Source organism: Microtus ochrogaster, chromosome 4, assembly GCF_000317375.1.
Source record: "Microtus ochrogaster isolate Prairie Vole_2 chromosome 4, MicOch1.0, whole genome shotgun sequence".
Lineage (NCBI taxonomy): Eukaryota > Metazoa > Chordata > Mammalia > Rodentia > Cricetidae > Microtus > Microtus ochrogaster.
The window spans coordinates 3,593,293-3,610,707 of NC_022011.1; the positions used below are offsets into that span (position 1 = coordinate 3,593,293).

The following is a 17,415-nucleotide window of genomic DNA, read 5'->3' on the forward strand; positions in this document are numbered from 1 at the left end:
AGAGCTAGTTCCAGGACAGGCTCCAAAACCACAGAGAAACCCTGTCTCGAAAAACCAAAAAAAAAAAGAAAAATTGCAGTCAAGCCTGGTGGCACAGTACAGATAGGTGGATCTCTGTGAATTCCATGATAGTCAGAACTATAGAGAGTCCTGTCTCAAAAAAATAAAGTATGCAGGGGGAGCTGGAGAGGTGGCTCAACCATCAAAGGCCAGGCTCACAACCAAAATAAAGAAAAATAAACAATAACTACATTTTAAATTACTTTAAATGTCTAAGCTAAACTATCACAAAATCTATTTATATAAGCAGATGGGAATAGATACGCAATTGCAGTATACAGATTAGATTACTTGGGATATGCTACCACCACTGAATTATATTAACAAAAACGTCTTCATCATCAAATGAGAATATATATGATAAATTATTACTACGGAAGCAGTTTAAGAAGAAAAGCATTTGAAATGACAGAAAAATGAAGTTCACTTCTAAAGACTGTTTCATGAAATCCTGGGCCAGAACATCTATGGTCAGATACATGATCACTATAAGTCTCTAGCAAAACTCTCATAAAAAAAAAAATGTTAGTTCATATATATATATCTTGTTTTATAGTAAAAGACACTGAAGCTGTTGATTAAAAAATGCAAGAAAAAATTACAAAAATGCCACATCTTTCTATCCCATTATATTTGCATCTCTTTGCAGTAGATGATCATCATCATAAAAATAATTAAAGAAATAAAGAAACATGTATCCATTCTGGCCTCCCTTTACAGACTGATTATGTAATATTTTAGCAGAGAACAGAAAACGTAAAAAATTTGGGTTTTTTGTTTGTTTGTTTGTTTGTTTGTTTTTTGAGTGTCTGTTGAGTGAGTAAGTAAATGAACTGCTCAGGGCAGTCATTCATTCCTATGACTGAGGCAATTAATCTAATACTAATGGATTTAACTGTGTAAGTACTTAAACCAAGCAGAATTTAAAGACAGATAATCAGATTAAGAAGACTGACAAAACGACTAAACTATCCAGCTAGACACACACAAAGCAAAACTTGAATTTCTCTCTTGCCTGTTATGTGTCCTGGACTTGAGGGACTGGGTGCAGATGGATCAGAGCAGTAACACTGATGTAAATAAATGATCATAGACAAGTTTCCCAATCCTGAGCTTCAATCATTTCATTCAAGTGTGAAATGAATGACAGTCCATATTTTCAATGATAACTTTCTTTATAATAAATACACCAAGTAGTAAAATTTTACTACAAGTTAAAGTTATTAAAAGGTAATTCTGATATCTTTGAAACTCTTATTTTCCAAGTTCTTATGTTTTGAGACTGGTACTCCTGGCTGGCCTGGAACTCTCTATGGAGACCATGCCGACCTCCAATTCATGGAGCTCTGCCTTTCTCTGCCTCATATATAAAATTTTTCTATGTGCATTGATGTCTTGTCTATGTGTATGTATGTTGGGGCCTCTGGAACTGGAGTTACAGACATCTGTGAGCTGCCATGTGGGTGCTGGGAATTGAACCCTGGTCCTCTAGAAAAATAGTCAGAGCTCTTAACCACTGAGCCATCTCTCCAGTTCCTGTCTCTGCCTCTTAAATGTTGGAAATTAAAAGCATATGCTACTAGGGGCTGAAGAAATGACTCAGAGGTTAAGTGTTGTAGAATATTAGTTAAAGATGTATTACATTTGCTTATGCTGTGGAATAGTTGTTTAATGATGCAAAGATGTATTGCATTTTTTATATTGCATTTGTTTAACACTGTGAAGCTGTATGCCTGTTTAAAACATCTGATTTGTTTAATAGCTGAATGGCCAATCACTAGGCAGGAGAGGAATAGGCAGGGCTGCCAGGCAGAGAGAATTAATAAAATAGAAGAGAGGAGGGAAGAATAAGAAAAGAAGAAGAAGAGAATCCCAGAGACCAACCACCCACTAACACAGTCAGTAACAGAGTAAGAAGAGAGAGGTATATAGAATGAGAAAGGTAAAAGCCCAGAGGCAAAAGGTAGATGGGATAATTTAAGAAAAGCTGGCTAGAAACAAGCTAAGCTAAGATCAGGCATTCACAAGTAAGAATAAGTCTCCGTGTACTTATTTGGGAGCTGGGTGCGAGCCCCCAGAGTGGAAAGAGTTAAAAAAAACTGTTCTGCTGCTCTTCCAGAGGTCCGGAGTTCAATTTCCAGCACCCACATGGTGGCTCACAGCCATCTATAACAGGATCTAATGCCCTCTTCTGGCATGCATTTGTATATATGGACAGAACACTCATACACAAAAATGAATGAATGAATGAATGAATGAATGAATGAATGAATGAATGAAAAAATAAGTAAAGGAATGAAAGAATGAATGTATATGCTACAAGTCTGGCTAAGTTCTTAGTAATTTCTGCTATGTTTCTTTGCATTCACTTTAAAATTTCTTCTTAAATATTTTCAGATGAATCTACTATCACTACCAAACAAACAAAGAAAATAAATGATAAACTGCAGATATTTTTTTTCTTTTCAGAACAAATTCTCATCTTTCTAACTAAAATTTAACCAGGCATGTTGGCTCATACCTATAATTCAAGCACTCAGGAGACTGGGGCAGAGGGCTTGCCATGAATTCAAGGCTGGCCTGGACTATATTTATTGAGTTCCTGAGTTATAGTAAAACATTAAAAAACCAAAACCAAGCAGCTAAACAAACAATTCAAATATTATTTAAATATTATTTGGCTTATGACCCAATTAGACATTTGTTTTCTATTATACTGAGCTAACTAATAATTCTATTCTTCTATTCCAGGAAGCTTTTTCTGATATTAAAATAATAAAACTGAAGGAAATTCATCACATACATATGTATTATTTTTATATTTATTCATTTATTTGATGATTGTGTGTGTGGAGCACGTATGTGGGCATGTTTGTGCTGTGGCATGGGTGTGGGGAGGTCAGGACAACTAAGTAGAGCCAGTTCTTTTCGGGTTCTGGGAATAAACCTTTACCCACAAAGTATCTCAGTATGCACACATTACAAAATAAAATGAGTACCTTCACCGTTGGAAAGCCTTGCTGTGTTCTATCTTTTACTGAGCCTCGGCTGCCCTCTGTCAGGTACCGAGCTCGGTGCTGGGTTTCAGGCTGTACAACTATCTTCAGCTCCTTCCCCTCACTTTTAACAGGATACTGTCCACACAACATAGGGCTCTTCTTTACTCCAGCTCCCTTTTGGTTGTCCAATGTTCTGAGAAACCAAAGCACAACATGGGAAGAAAATATCAGAAACCGTTTTCTGCAAAAGCTACTTAAAGGAAGAAACAGACGGGCGATAACATAGAAAATAACTGTTTAGATTATTGATAAAATAGAATACACTCTAAAGGAAGGAACATCCTATATAACCAAAGTATCTTTAAAATATTTTTGAGCCAAGTATAACTAAATGCCATGAAAAAGAAAGCTGGAAAGGGAAAAGAAAAAAACCGTTGGGTGGTAGAAGGAAAACAATGCAATAATTTGTTTTCACACTACAATTCAGTTAAAATGAAATGTAAAAATCACACATGAGTCTTATATAAAACTAAAGATTATGATTACTTTTTAAATCAGATTTGCAAAGCAAAAGAAAAAAAGGGAATGGTAAGAACTACTAAGCCAACATACAGAAGGCCTAAAAGACTGACAATAGAGGTATATGTCAATCATTAGTCAGAAATATCCTTTTGAATCTCTTTCTCAGTAAATCAAAATGAGAAATTTATAATAAAAAAAATCAGTGATTCAATTTTTATTGGGAATGAGGTTTACTTTATAAGTGTGATTTTTTCAGATTATTTTTATCTGTGACTGGTTAAATGGTAAAAGTTCAATAAAAAATCTTATCTGAGCTCTATCTATAGCAAACGTAATTTTACTTGTTTTTTTTTTTTTTTAATTGTGGAAGCTTTGTTTTGTAGGTTTTTGAGACAGGATCTCATATATCCCAGGCTGTCTTCAAGCTGCTCAATAATTGAAGATCACCTACCTCAGACACATGCCTGGTTCTAAGACTGTTTTAAGCATATTTTTGTTTATAATACCCAAATTTGTGATTAGGGCTTCTAATGAAGTAGCTAATGCAATGCAAATACCTGATAGAAATAAGCAGAATAAAATCAAACACACACACAACACCCCCCCACCCCCTCCAAGAAACATGAAGTAGATTTAAAATCATCCATGTATGTCCTTGAAAAGTCAGGGCCTGTCGTTCTTTTCACTCACAATAAAGTAACTGGGTTCCCAGAAGAATAATATGATTTTAAAATCAAAGAACAGCTTTAAACCTGGCCCCATACTTTACCAATCCAGGTAAACCAAGCTATTGTTCAACCATAAGAACAAAGGAAAAGGCAGTCATTCAATAAACAAACTACCTATGAAAGGGGCAGAAGTGTGGGGGAAAGGATAGCACTGATAAAGAATTCAGTAGCAAGGGAAAGTTCACATAGGATGTTTGCTGATGAAGGCAAACAGGAAGACAAAATGGACAAGAAAAGCAAAGAGAAAAAGGAGCTTCTATAATAAGGAGATGGGCAAGACCAGACCTTAATTGGACAAGAAATGCCATTCACAAAAATCTGACACAACTAAGTGAAAGATTACCTGTATGTGTAAGTCATTTTAAAGGCCCTAGAGGAATGAATCTATGAATAAAAGTACCAGGCTGAAGCCAGAACAATGGGGGCAAGAAATTTGTTTGTTTGTTTGTTTTAGAGTTCTGAGTGAATTCAAATGTTTGAAGAGTGTACAATGTCTTAAACACAAGATTCTATAATAATCTGTTTGTATTCATCTTATTACCAAAGGGGGGGAAGGTATTGTGAAACTATGAAAAAATATGTCCCACATATTTTATGTATATATAGATAAATATAGATATATATACACACACAAGAACTAAAAGAAATTATAGCATAATAATAGCAGTTTACATAAGTGACTGAATTACTTTCTTGTATTTTCAAATATTTATAGTTCATATGTACTAGTCATAATAAAAAATGATAAATTTTAGACTGAAATACTAAGAAAATTTGAATGATGACAACTAATTTTGTCAGCTGTGCTTTTTATATTTATACCACTCAAGCTAGTATTCTGAAAGTAAATAACAATGATTCCTATAAAATAAGTATCTATATTTGTTGAATGAATTAATATGTGCTAAAAAAAATAAATATTTAAATACACACAAAAAAAATCACAAGAAAGTAATAAAAAAAATTCTAAAATACTGAAAATGCTTCTGCTTTCCTTCCTTCCTTCCTTTTTTGAGAGAGAGCTCTTACTATACAGCCCAAACTGGTCTTGAACTCACGACAGGTCAGGCTGGTCTCCCTCTCAAAACCCCACTACCTCAGCCTCCCTTTTGCTTGGGTTTTCACAAATTTACCACTTACAATGCCTGGCCCTGAAATTATATTCTAAAATTCTCTTTATTCTCTAGGTTTAAATGAAAAAAAATGGAAAACATGTGTATTTGTATCTACAGACATGTAAAACAATAAAAAGATCAACTAATTCTTAGAAGAGTAGCAATTCAATTTGTTAATTGTTAAGGTAAAACAGAAAAAGGAAGCAAGCAGCAATTCATTACATGGGGGATTGGTTGATTGATTTTTGCAGGGCTAGACATCAAAGGCTTGTGACATCTAAATGACAATTACCACAGACAACGTCATGTGTCATGTTCTACGTAGAAGTCTTAGAATGACATTCAGGTCCTTCTGTGCTAGATATTCCTACAGGTTGCCTAAGTCATAAAAATAATTTTCACTACAAAAAGGCCTTAAATGACTTTCAGATGCACATGATATATCTAGACTTCTAGAACTTTAGATGAAACTGTAATGTTGATTCTCAGGACAGTAGTTGAAGAATTTAAGACTGATACAGTCAGCAATATTTACAAATAAGCAACTTTTTGAAAACAGATGTTTCCTTAATAAGCTCTAATTTTTTAGTTGTAAAAGCAATTGTCTTTCTGTCCATCAGTTATCAAGACTTTCGGCATCATGAAGATAAATAAACTTCTATATGCAGCACACTTGAAAGTTCATTTAATAAATATTTAGCATTATATAAACTGCAAATTGTTGTCACCTCATATTGAAGACTGTATTACTTATCTCTCAAAGCATTTCAAAGTTTCATGTTTCTAACATCTTTCTCATCATTGGAAAAATAGGCAATTAGCTCCAACTACAGATTAAGAATGGTTGTCCATGTATTTTACATTTGGTTTCGTCCTTTCCTCAATATATTTCTTATAAATTCAAATTTTAAACTTCTTCATCATTTCCACATACTATTGTCAAATAATTTTCCATTACCTAAGAAGATGGGCATTTCTTCTGCTGCTTGATGGAGTTTCTGCTTCATGAATTATTTCATAAAAGGTTTGTCTTGACCAATGTCACTATACTTTCCCTGGTAACCTCAAATCATTTCTAAGATATATCTATCATACAAAAGCAGAAGCAGAAAAAAGCAGGTCAGGAAATCTCTTCAACCAGCAACAGTAAATCACTGTTTGATGCTGGCCATCCCCAAGTCCAAACTTTACTGTTCTTAACTGGTAATTTTAATAATTATTTCAGTACAAATAGGAAAATACCTTTCTCTGAAAATTTATCAAGACCTTTTCCACTGCAGCCCAAATAAGCACACATGCATTTCCTGGCATCCACACAACATTCAGATCTGTACCGTCAGTCACACTTCCTCACATGACTCGGTGTGTTCATCATGTTTCAGAGCCTTAACCTACATTTTATAGTTGAGTAAATACTCCTTTTTCAAGTTCTGGACTATTAAAATGTGGCATACTAGGAATGGCCATATATCTTGTTTGCTTTTGGAAATTGCCTAATCTAGACTTTTTGAAACTGTAAATCATTTAAATTATTTAAGCATAGCATTCTAAAGAAGTTTTAAATAAAAGTATAAAGGAAAAAAGTATGTAAATTTTTTTCAAATTAATTTTCAGGTTAGACTATAAGGAAATGAGTTTTATTATGGGTTTTCAAACATGTTGAGTATAGACTTAACTAATTCTTGCTTAAATGACTTACGAATTTATAATGCACACAGGGAATCATTTGCGGACATGTTTAATATTTACTACAACAAATATAATACTGAGTTGGATTTTTAATGTAACAGATCAAAGATGTCATCACAGAGTACGCCAATCTAACATTTCATGCTTTTTTACTTTTTTGCGGCAAGCATGGATCCAAGTGATCCTGGGTCACCTAAGGAATCATAGTCTGCCTCCTTAAAAACTAGTGAATTAAATTTTACTGAATACACTGTAGAAAATTTAAGTCTAGCAACTAAATATTACAATTAAAACACTAAAGGAATCCTAAAGTAAATCATGCTAATTTGTATTATTCCATGGAATATTCTGTAATATAACCATTTAAATATATTTGGTGAGCAGTGCACCAAAGGCACCGATGAAAGAGAAAGCTCAAATATGTACCCATGATCCTGTTTTATCATCCTTCAAGAAAGAAACAGAATCCAGAGGGTAGAGGGACAATTTTTTTAAAAAGTCCTGAACTAGAAAAATGTATCAAAGGAAAAAAAAGATTCAAACAGAGGCGCCTATATGAGAATTGAGTCATCTTTGTTTTTTTCTTGTTTTCATCAAGTAAAGATGAAAAACAAAAATAAAACATAAAATTCTTTGAAAAATATAATGGAATGAACCATATGAAATAAACTGCTAAAAGAACAAATTAGCTTCTGGAGAACATTTAAGTGTTTTAGCTAACATCATCACACTGCTGCTTGTTTCTTTTAAAATAATAAGCCCATTTGAAGTTTAAGTTATTTCAAAACAGATTATCTTTTCTACTACCCCTAAACATAACCCAGAACAAAATTCCTTTGCTATAATCTACAGCTATTTTCAAATTATTTTTTTCTAGTAAAATTTATTTTAAGTTGAAAATTTCATGTACTTCAAGGATAAAATTAGCATTTTTTGCTTTATATGCAAATTTGAACTGAGAATTAAGAAAATTTGGGAATGATTTACTGTTGTTTTGCATAATGTTGATAGAACTTTAAAAAATGTGGATACCAACCCATTTCCAGCTTTTGAGTTGCCTTTGTTGTCCGTGGTAAGCTGAGAAAGCACATAGTGAGGTGCTTTGGCACTGTCGGCATCAAATATATCCATATTAGATTCTTCACAATCTCGTCGTTTGACCCCCGGCCTCTGCTTTGGATTTCGTTTTCGTGATTTACGAGGTACCTCAGTGTTATCATTGTAGGAACTGGTGCTCATGTTACTGAAGTTGGAGGGGGAATCCTCCATCCACATACTGCAGCTCTGCTCAGATTCCAATCCACACCCCTCATCCTGGCAGGACATCCGACTGTTATCCAGCAAGTCCTCAGGTGGTGGTGAGATGTACAACACTGTGTGCCTCTTCGGGGTTGATGGATGCTGCTGAACTGTGTTACCGGTTAACTGCTTTTCACTTACCCCTCTGTTACTTACCCCCACGGCTGAGGAGCAGCTCTCCACTTGCATAGCCTTGCTGTCGGTGACTGAGGTAGAATAAATGGTAGGGCTGGAAGAGGTGGTAAAGGAGCTGCAAGCACCGCCCATGGAGGAAGAGGAGGGAGCTGAAGAAGCATCTGCAGTGTACAATCCAAGAGTAAATACACTATACATGTTTTCACCTATGCTGGCTAGCAGTCCCAATGAAAATGTGATTTGTGAAGTGATTGTTTTCCCCAAACGAATAATTGGAATTTGGTTAAGTTTTAGAATATAAATGCTTTAAGCAATACAAAGCCTAAGAAATACAATTTTTTAAAAAATGCCCAAATAGCATTTTTACTTTTGTTATAATTGTTAAATTTTTAAAAATCTAATTTAGTGTTTTAAGCTGTAAAGCCAGAATAAAGCTTTTATTGCCTCAGCTGAATGTTCTGTTGAATTTTAATCATTAAAATAATACAGAAAACCCCAATGTGAAATACATATGTTTGTGGTCCACATTCAATGCCAATTAAATAATTCATTATAGAATTTGAAAAGTGGGACTGTGCTTAGCCACAAAATATTAAAATAAGTTTCTAACCTATGAAGCAGAGAACTACAGGTCATTTTTAATGCAGACACTCCCTGCTTCAGAGGCAAATCCTGGAATAAAAATATGAGAAAATAAATGAGAAAAGAGCTGCTGATTATTCCAGATACCAATTATAAAATGAAAAATAAATAGAGAAAAAAAAGATAATCAACTGAACTGGAGGCAAAATGGAACTGGTACCATTACTATAGCTGTAAAATCCATGAGAGGTGAGGAAGACTTAATGGGAACATGCTTGGTTGTAGAAGATAAACAGGTTGGCCACTGAGAATCTCAAAGATAAAAATAGCACATCAAAACCAAGAGTAACAAAAAAAAAATCCATCCTTTAAGAATGAATAAAAAGCAGCAAAGGGTGGCTACTAGATGGACTTTTCCTAAAGTCTCATGTGCTCAAAAATTAGCTCCTTACCTATTAGCTCTCATTTAAAAAGGCCTGCTAATTATATATGGTAGTGAATAGTACATCTTACTGTCTAAAGTTTAACAAAAAAAATTAAGCATGAAAATTTCTAGAACACCAGAATTCCTATAAAAATATTTTCAATTATGTATCAAGTATGCATAGCAAAAAAAAAGTAGATTTACATAAATATCTGCAGAACAGTCTGTGTGGCAGCTAGCAGTAGTGCTGGCAACAATGCTGCTCTAACCCTTAACAGCATAAACTCAGACACATTAACACTGCTTAGGCTGGACGTTACCTGTAATTTCAAAAATACTATTTTATTGTGTACAAGATATAATTGAACGCATAAAGAAAAATTGGTAATGTGCTTAAATTTGTGTCCACAGCCATTTATGCCAGTTTTAAAACTGTACGATGAAAATTTAAATGTGATGTACTATTATTTAAGTTGATGTACCATTATTGAAATCACAGTATTCATTGTCAATTATAGTGCTAAAAATGTAAGAAATTCAATGTTTAGATAATAAAAAGCTGTGCTAGTAAATTAACTGAATCCAACTGAAAGTACGTATCAAAACATGTAAATACATGAAAGAATGACAACCACCCCCAAATTTTCCATTGTTGTCAAGGTTGAAGAGCACAGTCATGTTAGCCATCTGTAATGTGATCTATGTAATGCCACACTCAAAATTTTTCTCCCAACTACCATAAGACAAAGAACCTGAAGGAGTAGATGACACCAGTTCCACTTTTTAGTTTGTATCCTTGTCAAATGCAGCAGCTGAAACTAGAAAATTCAGTCACTTTTAAACTGCATTCCAATTTAAAGAAAAATTTATTAATTTTATATCATGCATTAATGCAAGTTTTCTTAGTAAATAAATATTCCTAAAGATCTGTAAAAACTACAAAATCTAGATGCTAATGTTAATGACAATTTAGAAGCTGATTTGTAGCCACTTTGGGTTTAAAGTTTTTTCCTTTTTTTTTTTTTCATTTGGAAAATGCTATGATACTCATTTTGGACAAAACAAGAAAGATATATCTAATGTTCCTCCATCTGTTCCAACTATTAGTTATAAATGAACCTAAATTTTATGATAGTTGTGTCTATATTCTTGATTTTCAGAGAAACACTAGAAGACAGTATGCACTATTTGCAATAGATGACACAAAGCAGCATGAATGTTGTGAACTTGTATTTCTAAAGCACTTCCCCCCTCCTCCTTTCTGAGTTTAACTTTCATGCACACAAGAATGCAAAATACAAGCATCCCTGCCAAGGACAAAGGGAAAGTATATATGTGCAAAGCCACAGTGAAGTCAACAGCAAATTATATATTTGTTTTGGTCCAGGGTTCCTGGCTTACAGCTCCTAGCAACTTCCTACATTAAATAGAGCAATAAGCATCTGTGGTTAAAGTTTTGGCTTTCCACTTCAAAATGATAAAGACAAAAGATGGGTTTTGTTTGCTTGGTGCTTTTCTCGACAACGTCTCTCTTGCTTTTTAGTTTTAATTTATAACAAACACCTTTCAACCGCCTGAGACTGTATTCATAATGTGATCTGGGGAAAGTTGCTAAATGACATAAGATGGTAGGAGAGTCTGGTTGCCACAAGAATAAACTATGTCCTCAAAGGGTTAGTGCTCACCCATCCTCCAACTTCCAGGTAGCAGAAGGCCTGGGGGTTAGAGTAATAAACAACAGTCAAAGATTTAGTCAATCCTATTTATATAATGGAAGTCTCTTAATTCAGATATCCAGGAAAGTGTACAAGAACACACCATGTCCCAAGAAAGAGGCACGGCCAAACTCCCACTTGAGATTGAGGCTTCCAGACCTTGTCCTATGCATCACCTCATTGTCTACTCATTTCTCTGCTTTAAAATACTTTTTATAGCCAGGCAGTGGTGGTGCATGCCTTTAATTCTAGCACTTGGGAGGCAGCGGCACATGGATGTCTGTGAATTCCAAGCCAGCCTGGTCTACAAGAGCTAGTTCTAGGAGAGTCAGGGTTGTTACAAAGAGAAACCCTGTCTCGAAAAACCAAAACTATTTATAATGAATTAGTAAATGTTTCCTGAGTTTGGAGTTGCTGTACTAGTAAATTAATTAAACTCAAAGAGGGGATCACAGGAAGTTCAATTATAAGCAATTAGATCAATACTGAATTCTATTAAGTTAAATTGGCATACAAGCTGGGTTGAAGATTAAAAAGGATTTAGTATTTGAAATGTAAAATGCTTAGATTGTATAAGCATTACAGCAGCAGTGTGTGAGAGCTTATAGAGAACTACCTGCCCCCTTCCTCCAGAAAGCACTACAACAGCATTTCCTAAAGATATATGTAAGACAATTACTTATTTACATATTAGCATTAAATTACCATGAAAAAAATCCATAGCATTATTTCATTAAAATGTAAAGATAAAACAATAACAAGGACATTTTAGATTTCTAAACACTCGCCTGTCAATTTCAAGCATTCACAGAAAAGTAATACAGAATATTTCTGGGAATACTATAAACATGTAATCATTCAAAAAATTAGTTGGAGCTGGGCAGTGGTGATGCACACCTTTAATCACAGCACAGAGGGCAGAGGCAGGCAGATTTCTCTGAGTTCAAGGCCAGCCTGGTGTACAAGAACCAGCTCCAGAACTGGCACCAAAGCTACACAGTAAAACCCTATCTCTAAAAACCAAAACAAAACAAACAAAAAAAATTAATTGGTATTCTACAGAACTGAAGTGACAATAAAAAGCCTTGCTTGTTTTATGTACATATTTTTTCCAATTCGTTTTTTCATTGGTGGGAGGTGATTTGTCTGAAGCAGTCTTACTACGTATCTCTGGCTGGCCTGGAACTTACAGAGACCTGCCTGCTGCTGCCTCTTCAGTGCTGTGATTAAGCGAATGTGCTCCGCTTTTTGGTTTTTTTTTTTTTTTTTGAGTTAGGGTCTTGCTATGTAGCCCAGGTTGGCCTTGTATTCACAGCCCTCTTCTTGCTGCATCCTCCTGAGTGCTGAGGTTGCACCTGTGCACTACCACCCTGGCCTTGGATACTCATTTTTATTTATAAGTTCCTGTGAAGAAAATATGGTGATTACTTCCCTGATCTGTTTTCAGTACAAACCCTTTTGTATGGTTGGCTGGCTGGCTGGTTGGTTGGCTTTTCAAGACAGGGTTTCTCTGTATGTCCTGAAACTCACTTGGTAGACTGGAATGGCCTAGAACTCACAGAGATCCACCTGCCTCTGCCTCTCAAGTGCTGGGATTAAAAGCACGTGCCTCCACTGCCCAGCAGCAAAGACCCTATTTTTTATCGGTTAGGACTGTTCAGTCTTTGTGAAATTGCTACATATTAAAAAATATAGAGACCCCCAAATAAAAATGTTTTAATAAATGCTTTTATTTCTCTTTTAAGAGATTTTTATTGTATGTGTTAAGAGAATTATTTTTATTGTATGTGTATAGGTGTTTTGCCTGTATGAATGTCATTGTACTGTATGCTTGCAGTGACCACAAAGGTCAAAAGAAGAGGGCACTGGGTTGCATGAGACTACAGTTACAGACGACTGTGAGTCACCATGTGAGGACTGGGACCCAAACCCTGGTCCCCAGAAAAGCATTTTTACTTCCGTACAAAGCAAAATAGGTATAATGTATTTCCATGATTAATTATACAATTTTATTTGTTCCTTGAGTCTCTTACCTATCTTTTATAAACATGGAAATTTTCCTGAACTCATTGAATCATCTAAGTAGCACATGAATATATTTTCATTTTCTTCTGCGAAATAACTATTTTTGAACTTAGCCTAATCTATATAAGATAAACAATACTTCCTGTGACCACAGAGAATATTACAAACCAAAAGGAAAACTGACCCTATCAGTCTACAATTTACTGGTGAAAATTTATAACCTCAAGAGAATATATTAATTTTAAAGATTAAAAAGGAAGTGAATCTTGGCATCGTGGCATATGTTTTTAATTCCAGAAGTTGAGAAGCAGAGGCAGGTAAATCTCTGTGAGGAAAACATCAACATCACGTCTCTTGTGTCCTATTCTCTGCAAATTAAATGTCACCCATGATAATGAACTTGAACTATGCATATGGCTTCTTTTTTTAAAGTTAAAATTTATTGTTATATTTATTTATCTCTTCATTTATTTTATGTGTATATGCTCATGTCATTGCATACAATTAGAGGTCAAATGACAAACTGTGAGTTAGTTCTCTGTCGTGTGAGTTCCAGGAATCCAGCTCAAGTTGTCAGGTGTGGTAGCCCTGTGTGCCATCTTTTAACTGATAGAGGGAGTTAGAACACAGCTTAGTAGCAGAGCAATGCCTACCACATGCGACCCTGGCTTCACTCCCCTTACAAAGAGAAGTGACACATCACTAAAGGCCACCAGGAATGTTCAAAGTGCCTGGGATAAAAGATTTGTCAGATAAATATGCCAGAATATACAAATATCTAATTTGTTAGAAAAATAAAAACTGGATTTTAAGTTTTATCACATAAAGAAACGTATGTCTATTTCATTTATCTCTTGCTTAAACTACTCGTTAACCTGAAGAATTCAGTTCTAGATGGGTCATGTCAATTACAAGTTATTCATTAACATTTTAGTGCTTAAAATGACATTATAAAGGGCTTATATTTTATCTGATCTAAAATACTTGGAGAGAGCTCTGAAATCAGAACTTTTTAAAGTCCTCAAAATAAATAAACAGGTTTCACTGATTTAAAATATCATTCCATAAATGGTATTTAACTAAGACCCTGAGTTCAGATCTGATCCTAGCAATTAAATATGCACATATATTTGTACATTTTCAACTATCTTGTGCACATTAGTTGAATTTTCTAAAAGGTCACTACAAAGGCCATGACCTTCTGTACTGTATTATGCAAACCAATAGTGGAACAGAGAAGGAGGCAACTACTGCCTACTCAAAAATATTCCTAAAAAACAATATAGGCACTTGGTACACACTTTCTGATCTATGAATCTTGGTTATTCTTGATGAGGAGCAATATTTGTCTTATTGGCAAACATCTTGTCTCGTAAAAGTCACCAGATATATTTGTGAGTCTTATTTTCAGATCAAAAAAAGACAAGACACTCAGAAAAAATTCTAAGGACATTTGTGTTATCAATAAACTGAAACATAGAAGACACAAAGTGGCTGCAAACCTGCTTTTTCAACACCTTACATGCCAACCTTCATTTTCTACTTTTCTTATTATAAATTATTGTAAAGTTTAAAACTTTACAAACAGATTTAGTTTCAATCAGTATCAATCCACTATTTAGGGGAAAAAAGGAAGGAAGGAAGAATGAAAGAAAACAGGACTTATAAAGAAGTCTGAAAACAAGACCGACCTATACCCTGGGTGAGATTGGATGGGTTAAGTGTCTCTGGTACTATTTGTCTTCACTATTGAAGACACTGTCATACAACCCACCACACGATGCCTGTGTTTGAATGGCGAAGCTAGAATGCAAGTTAAGTGTATTAATAGAAAAACAACTAGCATCCCAGCATATAAAATAAGCAATGCAGATTACTTTACAAAAAAACAAAAACCCAAAAACTGTAGGATTGATCAATTTACATGTTTAAAACAGTTTCAATTTCCCACACACACGTCTCCCACCCAATATAAGTTTACATGCTATAATAATCATCTTTTAAGATAAACTTTAAAAATTTAATTATTAACATCAGATAAATGCATGTAAATTTTTTACCCAAAACTTTGGTTAACTCATATTCACCAATATATTTTCCAGTTTATAAATGCAATCTAATCCATAAGCCAGAATGCTCTATTTTGTGTGGTTGTTTAAAAATTTTAGGCTGCAACAAGGACTTCTTGAAGTTTGCGTACAAATGGATGGAAATAGAAAACACTATCCTGAGTGAGGTAAGCCAGACCCAAAAAGAGGAACATGGGATGTACTCACTCATATTTGGTTTCTAGCCATAAATAAAGGACAGTGAGCTTATAATTCGCAATCCGAGAGAAGCTAAATAAGAAGGTGAATCCAAAGACAAACATATAGGCATCCCCCTTCATCAGGTGATGAAAGGAGACAGAGACAGAGACCCAAATGGAGCACCGGACAGAAATCTCAAGGTCCAAATCAGGAGCAGAAGGAGGGGGAGCACGAGCAAGGAACTTAGGACCGCGAGGGGTACACCCACACTCTGAGACAATGGGGATGTTCTTTCGGGAATTCATCAAGGCCAGCTGGCCTGAGTCTGAAAAAGCATGGGATAAAACCGGACTTGCTGAACATAGCGGACAATGAGGACTACTGAGAACTCAAGAACAATGGCAATGGGTTTTTGATCCTACTGCACGTACTGGCTTTGGGGGGGCCTGGGCAGTTTGGATGCTCAACTTACTAAACCTGGATGGAGGTGGGTGGTCCTTGGACTTCCCACAGGTCAGGGAACCCTGATGGCTCTTCAAGCTGATGAGGGAGAGGGACTTGATCGGGGGAGGGGGAGGGATATGGGAGGCAGTGGCGGGGAGGAGGCAGAAATCCTCAATAAATAAATAAATTTTTTAAAAAAAGTGGCTAATCTCTAAAAAAAAAAAATTTTAGGCTGCGCCTTTATCCAAATATTCTTAAGAGGAGACATATTCTGAACAAAGCACTTAAAGCTATAACAAAGATCCTATTTCAAAACAAAACAACAAATACCAACTACCTTTAATTTCTTTGTCATACCAGTGGCCACATACTTCCATATAGGTCTTTCAAAAAGTTACCAACTAGATATGGTTGGCCCATGACTATCATCTCAGCATTTTAGAGGCCAAAGAAGAGGATTGCTATGAGTTAAGAAAGTGCTAAGAGTTAAGAAACTGGGCTAAATAGTGAGTTCTAGGCCAGTCTGATAGTGTGATGGGGTCTCAACAAAACAACTGGATGTAAAATGGGTGGTGCATACCTCTGATCCTAGCACTCAAGAGGCAGAGGCAGGTCCTGGTCTACAAAGCAAGTTCCAGGACAGTCAGGGCTATACAGAGGAATCCTGTCTCAAGAAAAACAAAAACAAAAAATCAAACAAACAAATCCTAGCATTCAGGAGACAATAGCAGGCAGATCTCTGTAAGTTCAAGGCTAGCCTAGAATCCATAGTGAGACCCCCCCCAACCTCAAAAAAAAATAATGCTAAAACAGAGATTGCTTGTCTTATGAATAAAATATAGTTTAAAGATTTAAGTGTTTAGTCAACTCTGCAAAACTATCATATTTTAAAAGGGGGGGGGGCTGTGTTTTATTGTAGCCCAGGTTGGCCTCAAACTCCCTGTATGCAAAGAATGACCTTGAACTTCTAATCAATCCCCTGGCTTCCACCTCCAATAATGTGGTGTGGGACTACAGGTGTATGACACTATGTCCAGTTTACACAGTGTAGGAAATTTAAACCCAGGGCCTTGAATACACTAAATAAGCACTATACCGAACTGTACCCACAGCCTTAAAATGAATTTATGATTTATTATAATTATGTTATGACTAATATTATTAGTGTATATATATTTAATGCATCTACATACCTGAGGCCATGTAAAACATATTTTTGAGTGAAACATGACTGAGTGAAAAAAAAGCTTAAGCCCTGCCCTAGCATCCATCAAGGAGTACAACAACTTCATCAAGAAAGAAGAAAGGTACTTGTAGCTAGAAGAGTTGAGATACAGCTGCAATGATACACAATTCTAACATTTTCTTCACCTTCTTCCTTGGCTTTTTGTTATTTTGGTTTTTTTTTCTTTTTCTGGGTACTAAATAT

General features: G+C 35.2%; 1 protein-coding gene across 8 annotated transcripts in view; it reads right to left on the minus strand.

Annotated features, from left to right (window-relative positions):
* Positions 1-17,415, minus strand: part of Nfat5 (nuclear factor of activated T cells 5) — a 76,821-nt gene that overhangs the window by 26,284 nt on the left and 33,122 nt on the right. For 4 of the 8 annotated variants that reach the window (XM_005345403.3, XM_026778607.1, XM_013353756.1 and 1 more), the window contains 2 exons: positions 8,150-8,708; positions 3,060-3,252 (listed from right to left, as the gene is read on the minus strand). In XM_005345403.3, coding sequence (XP_005345460.1) covers positions 3,060-3,252; positions 8,150-8,708 — 752 coding nt within the window. Of the gene's footprint in view, positions 1-3,059; positions 3,253-8,149; positions 8,709-9,157; positions 9,220-17,415 lie in introns of all 8 variants that reach the window. The other 4 variants (XM_026778608.1, XM_026778611.1, XM_026778609.1 and 1 more) reach the window with 4 other exon arrangements.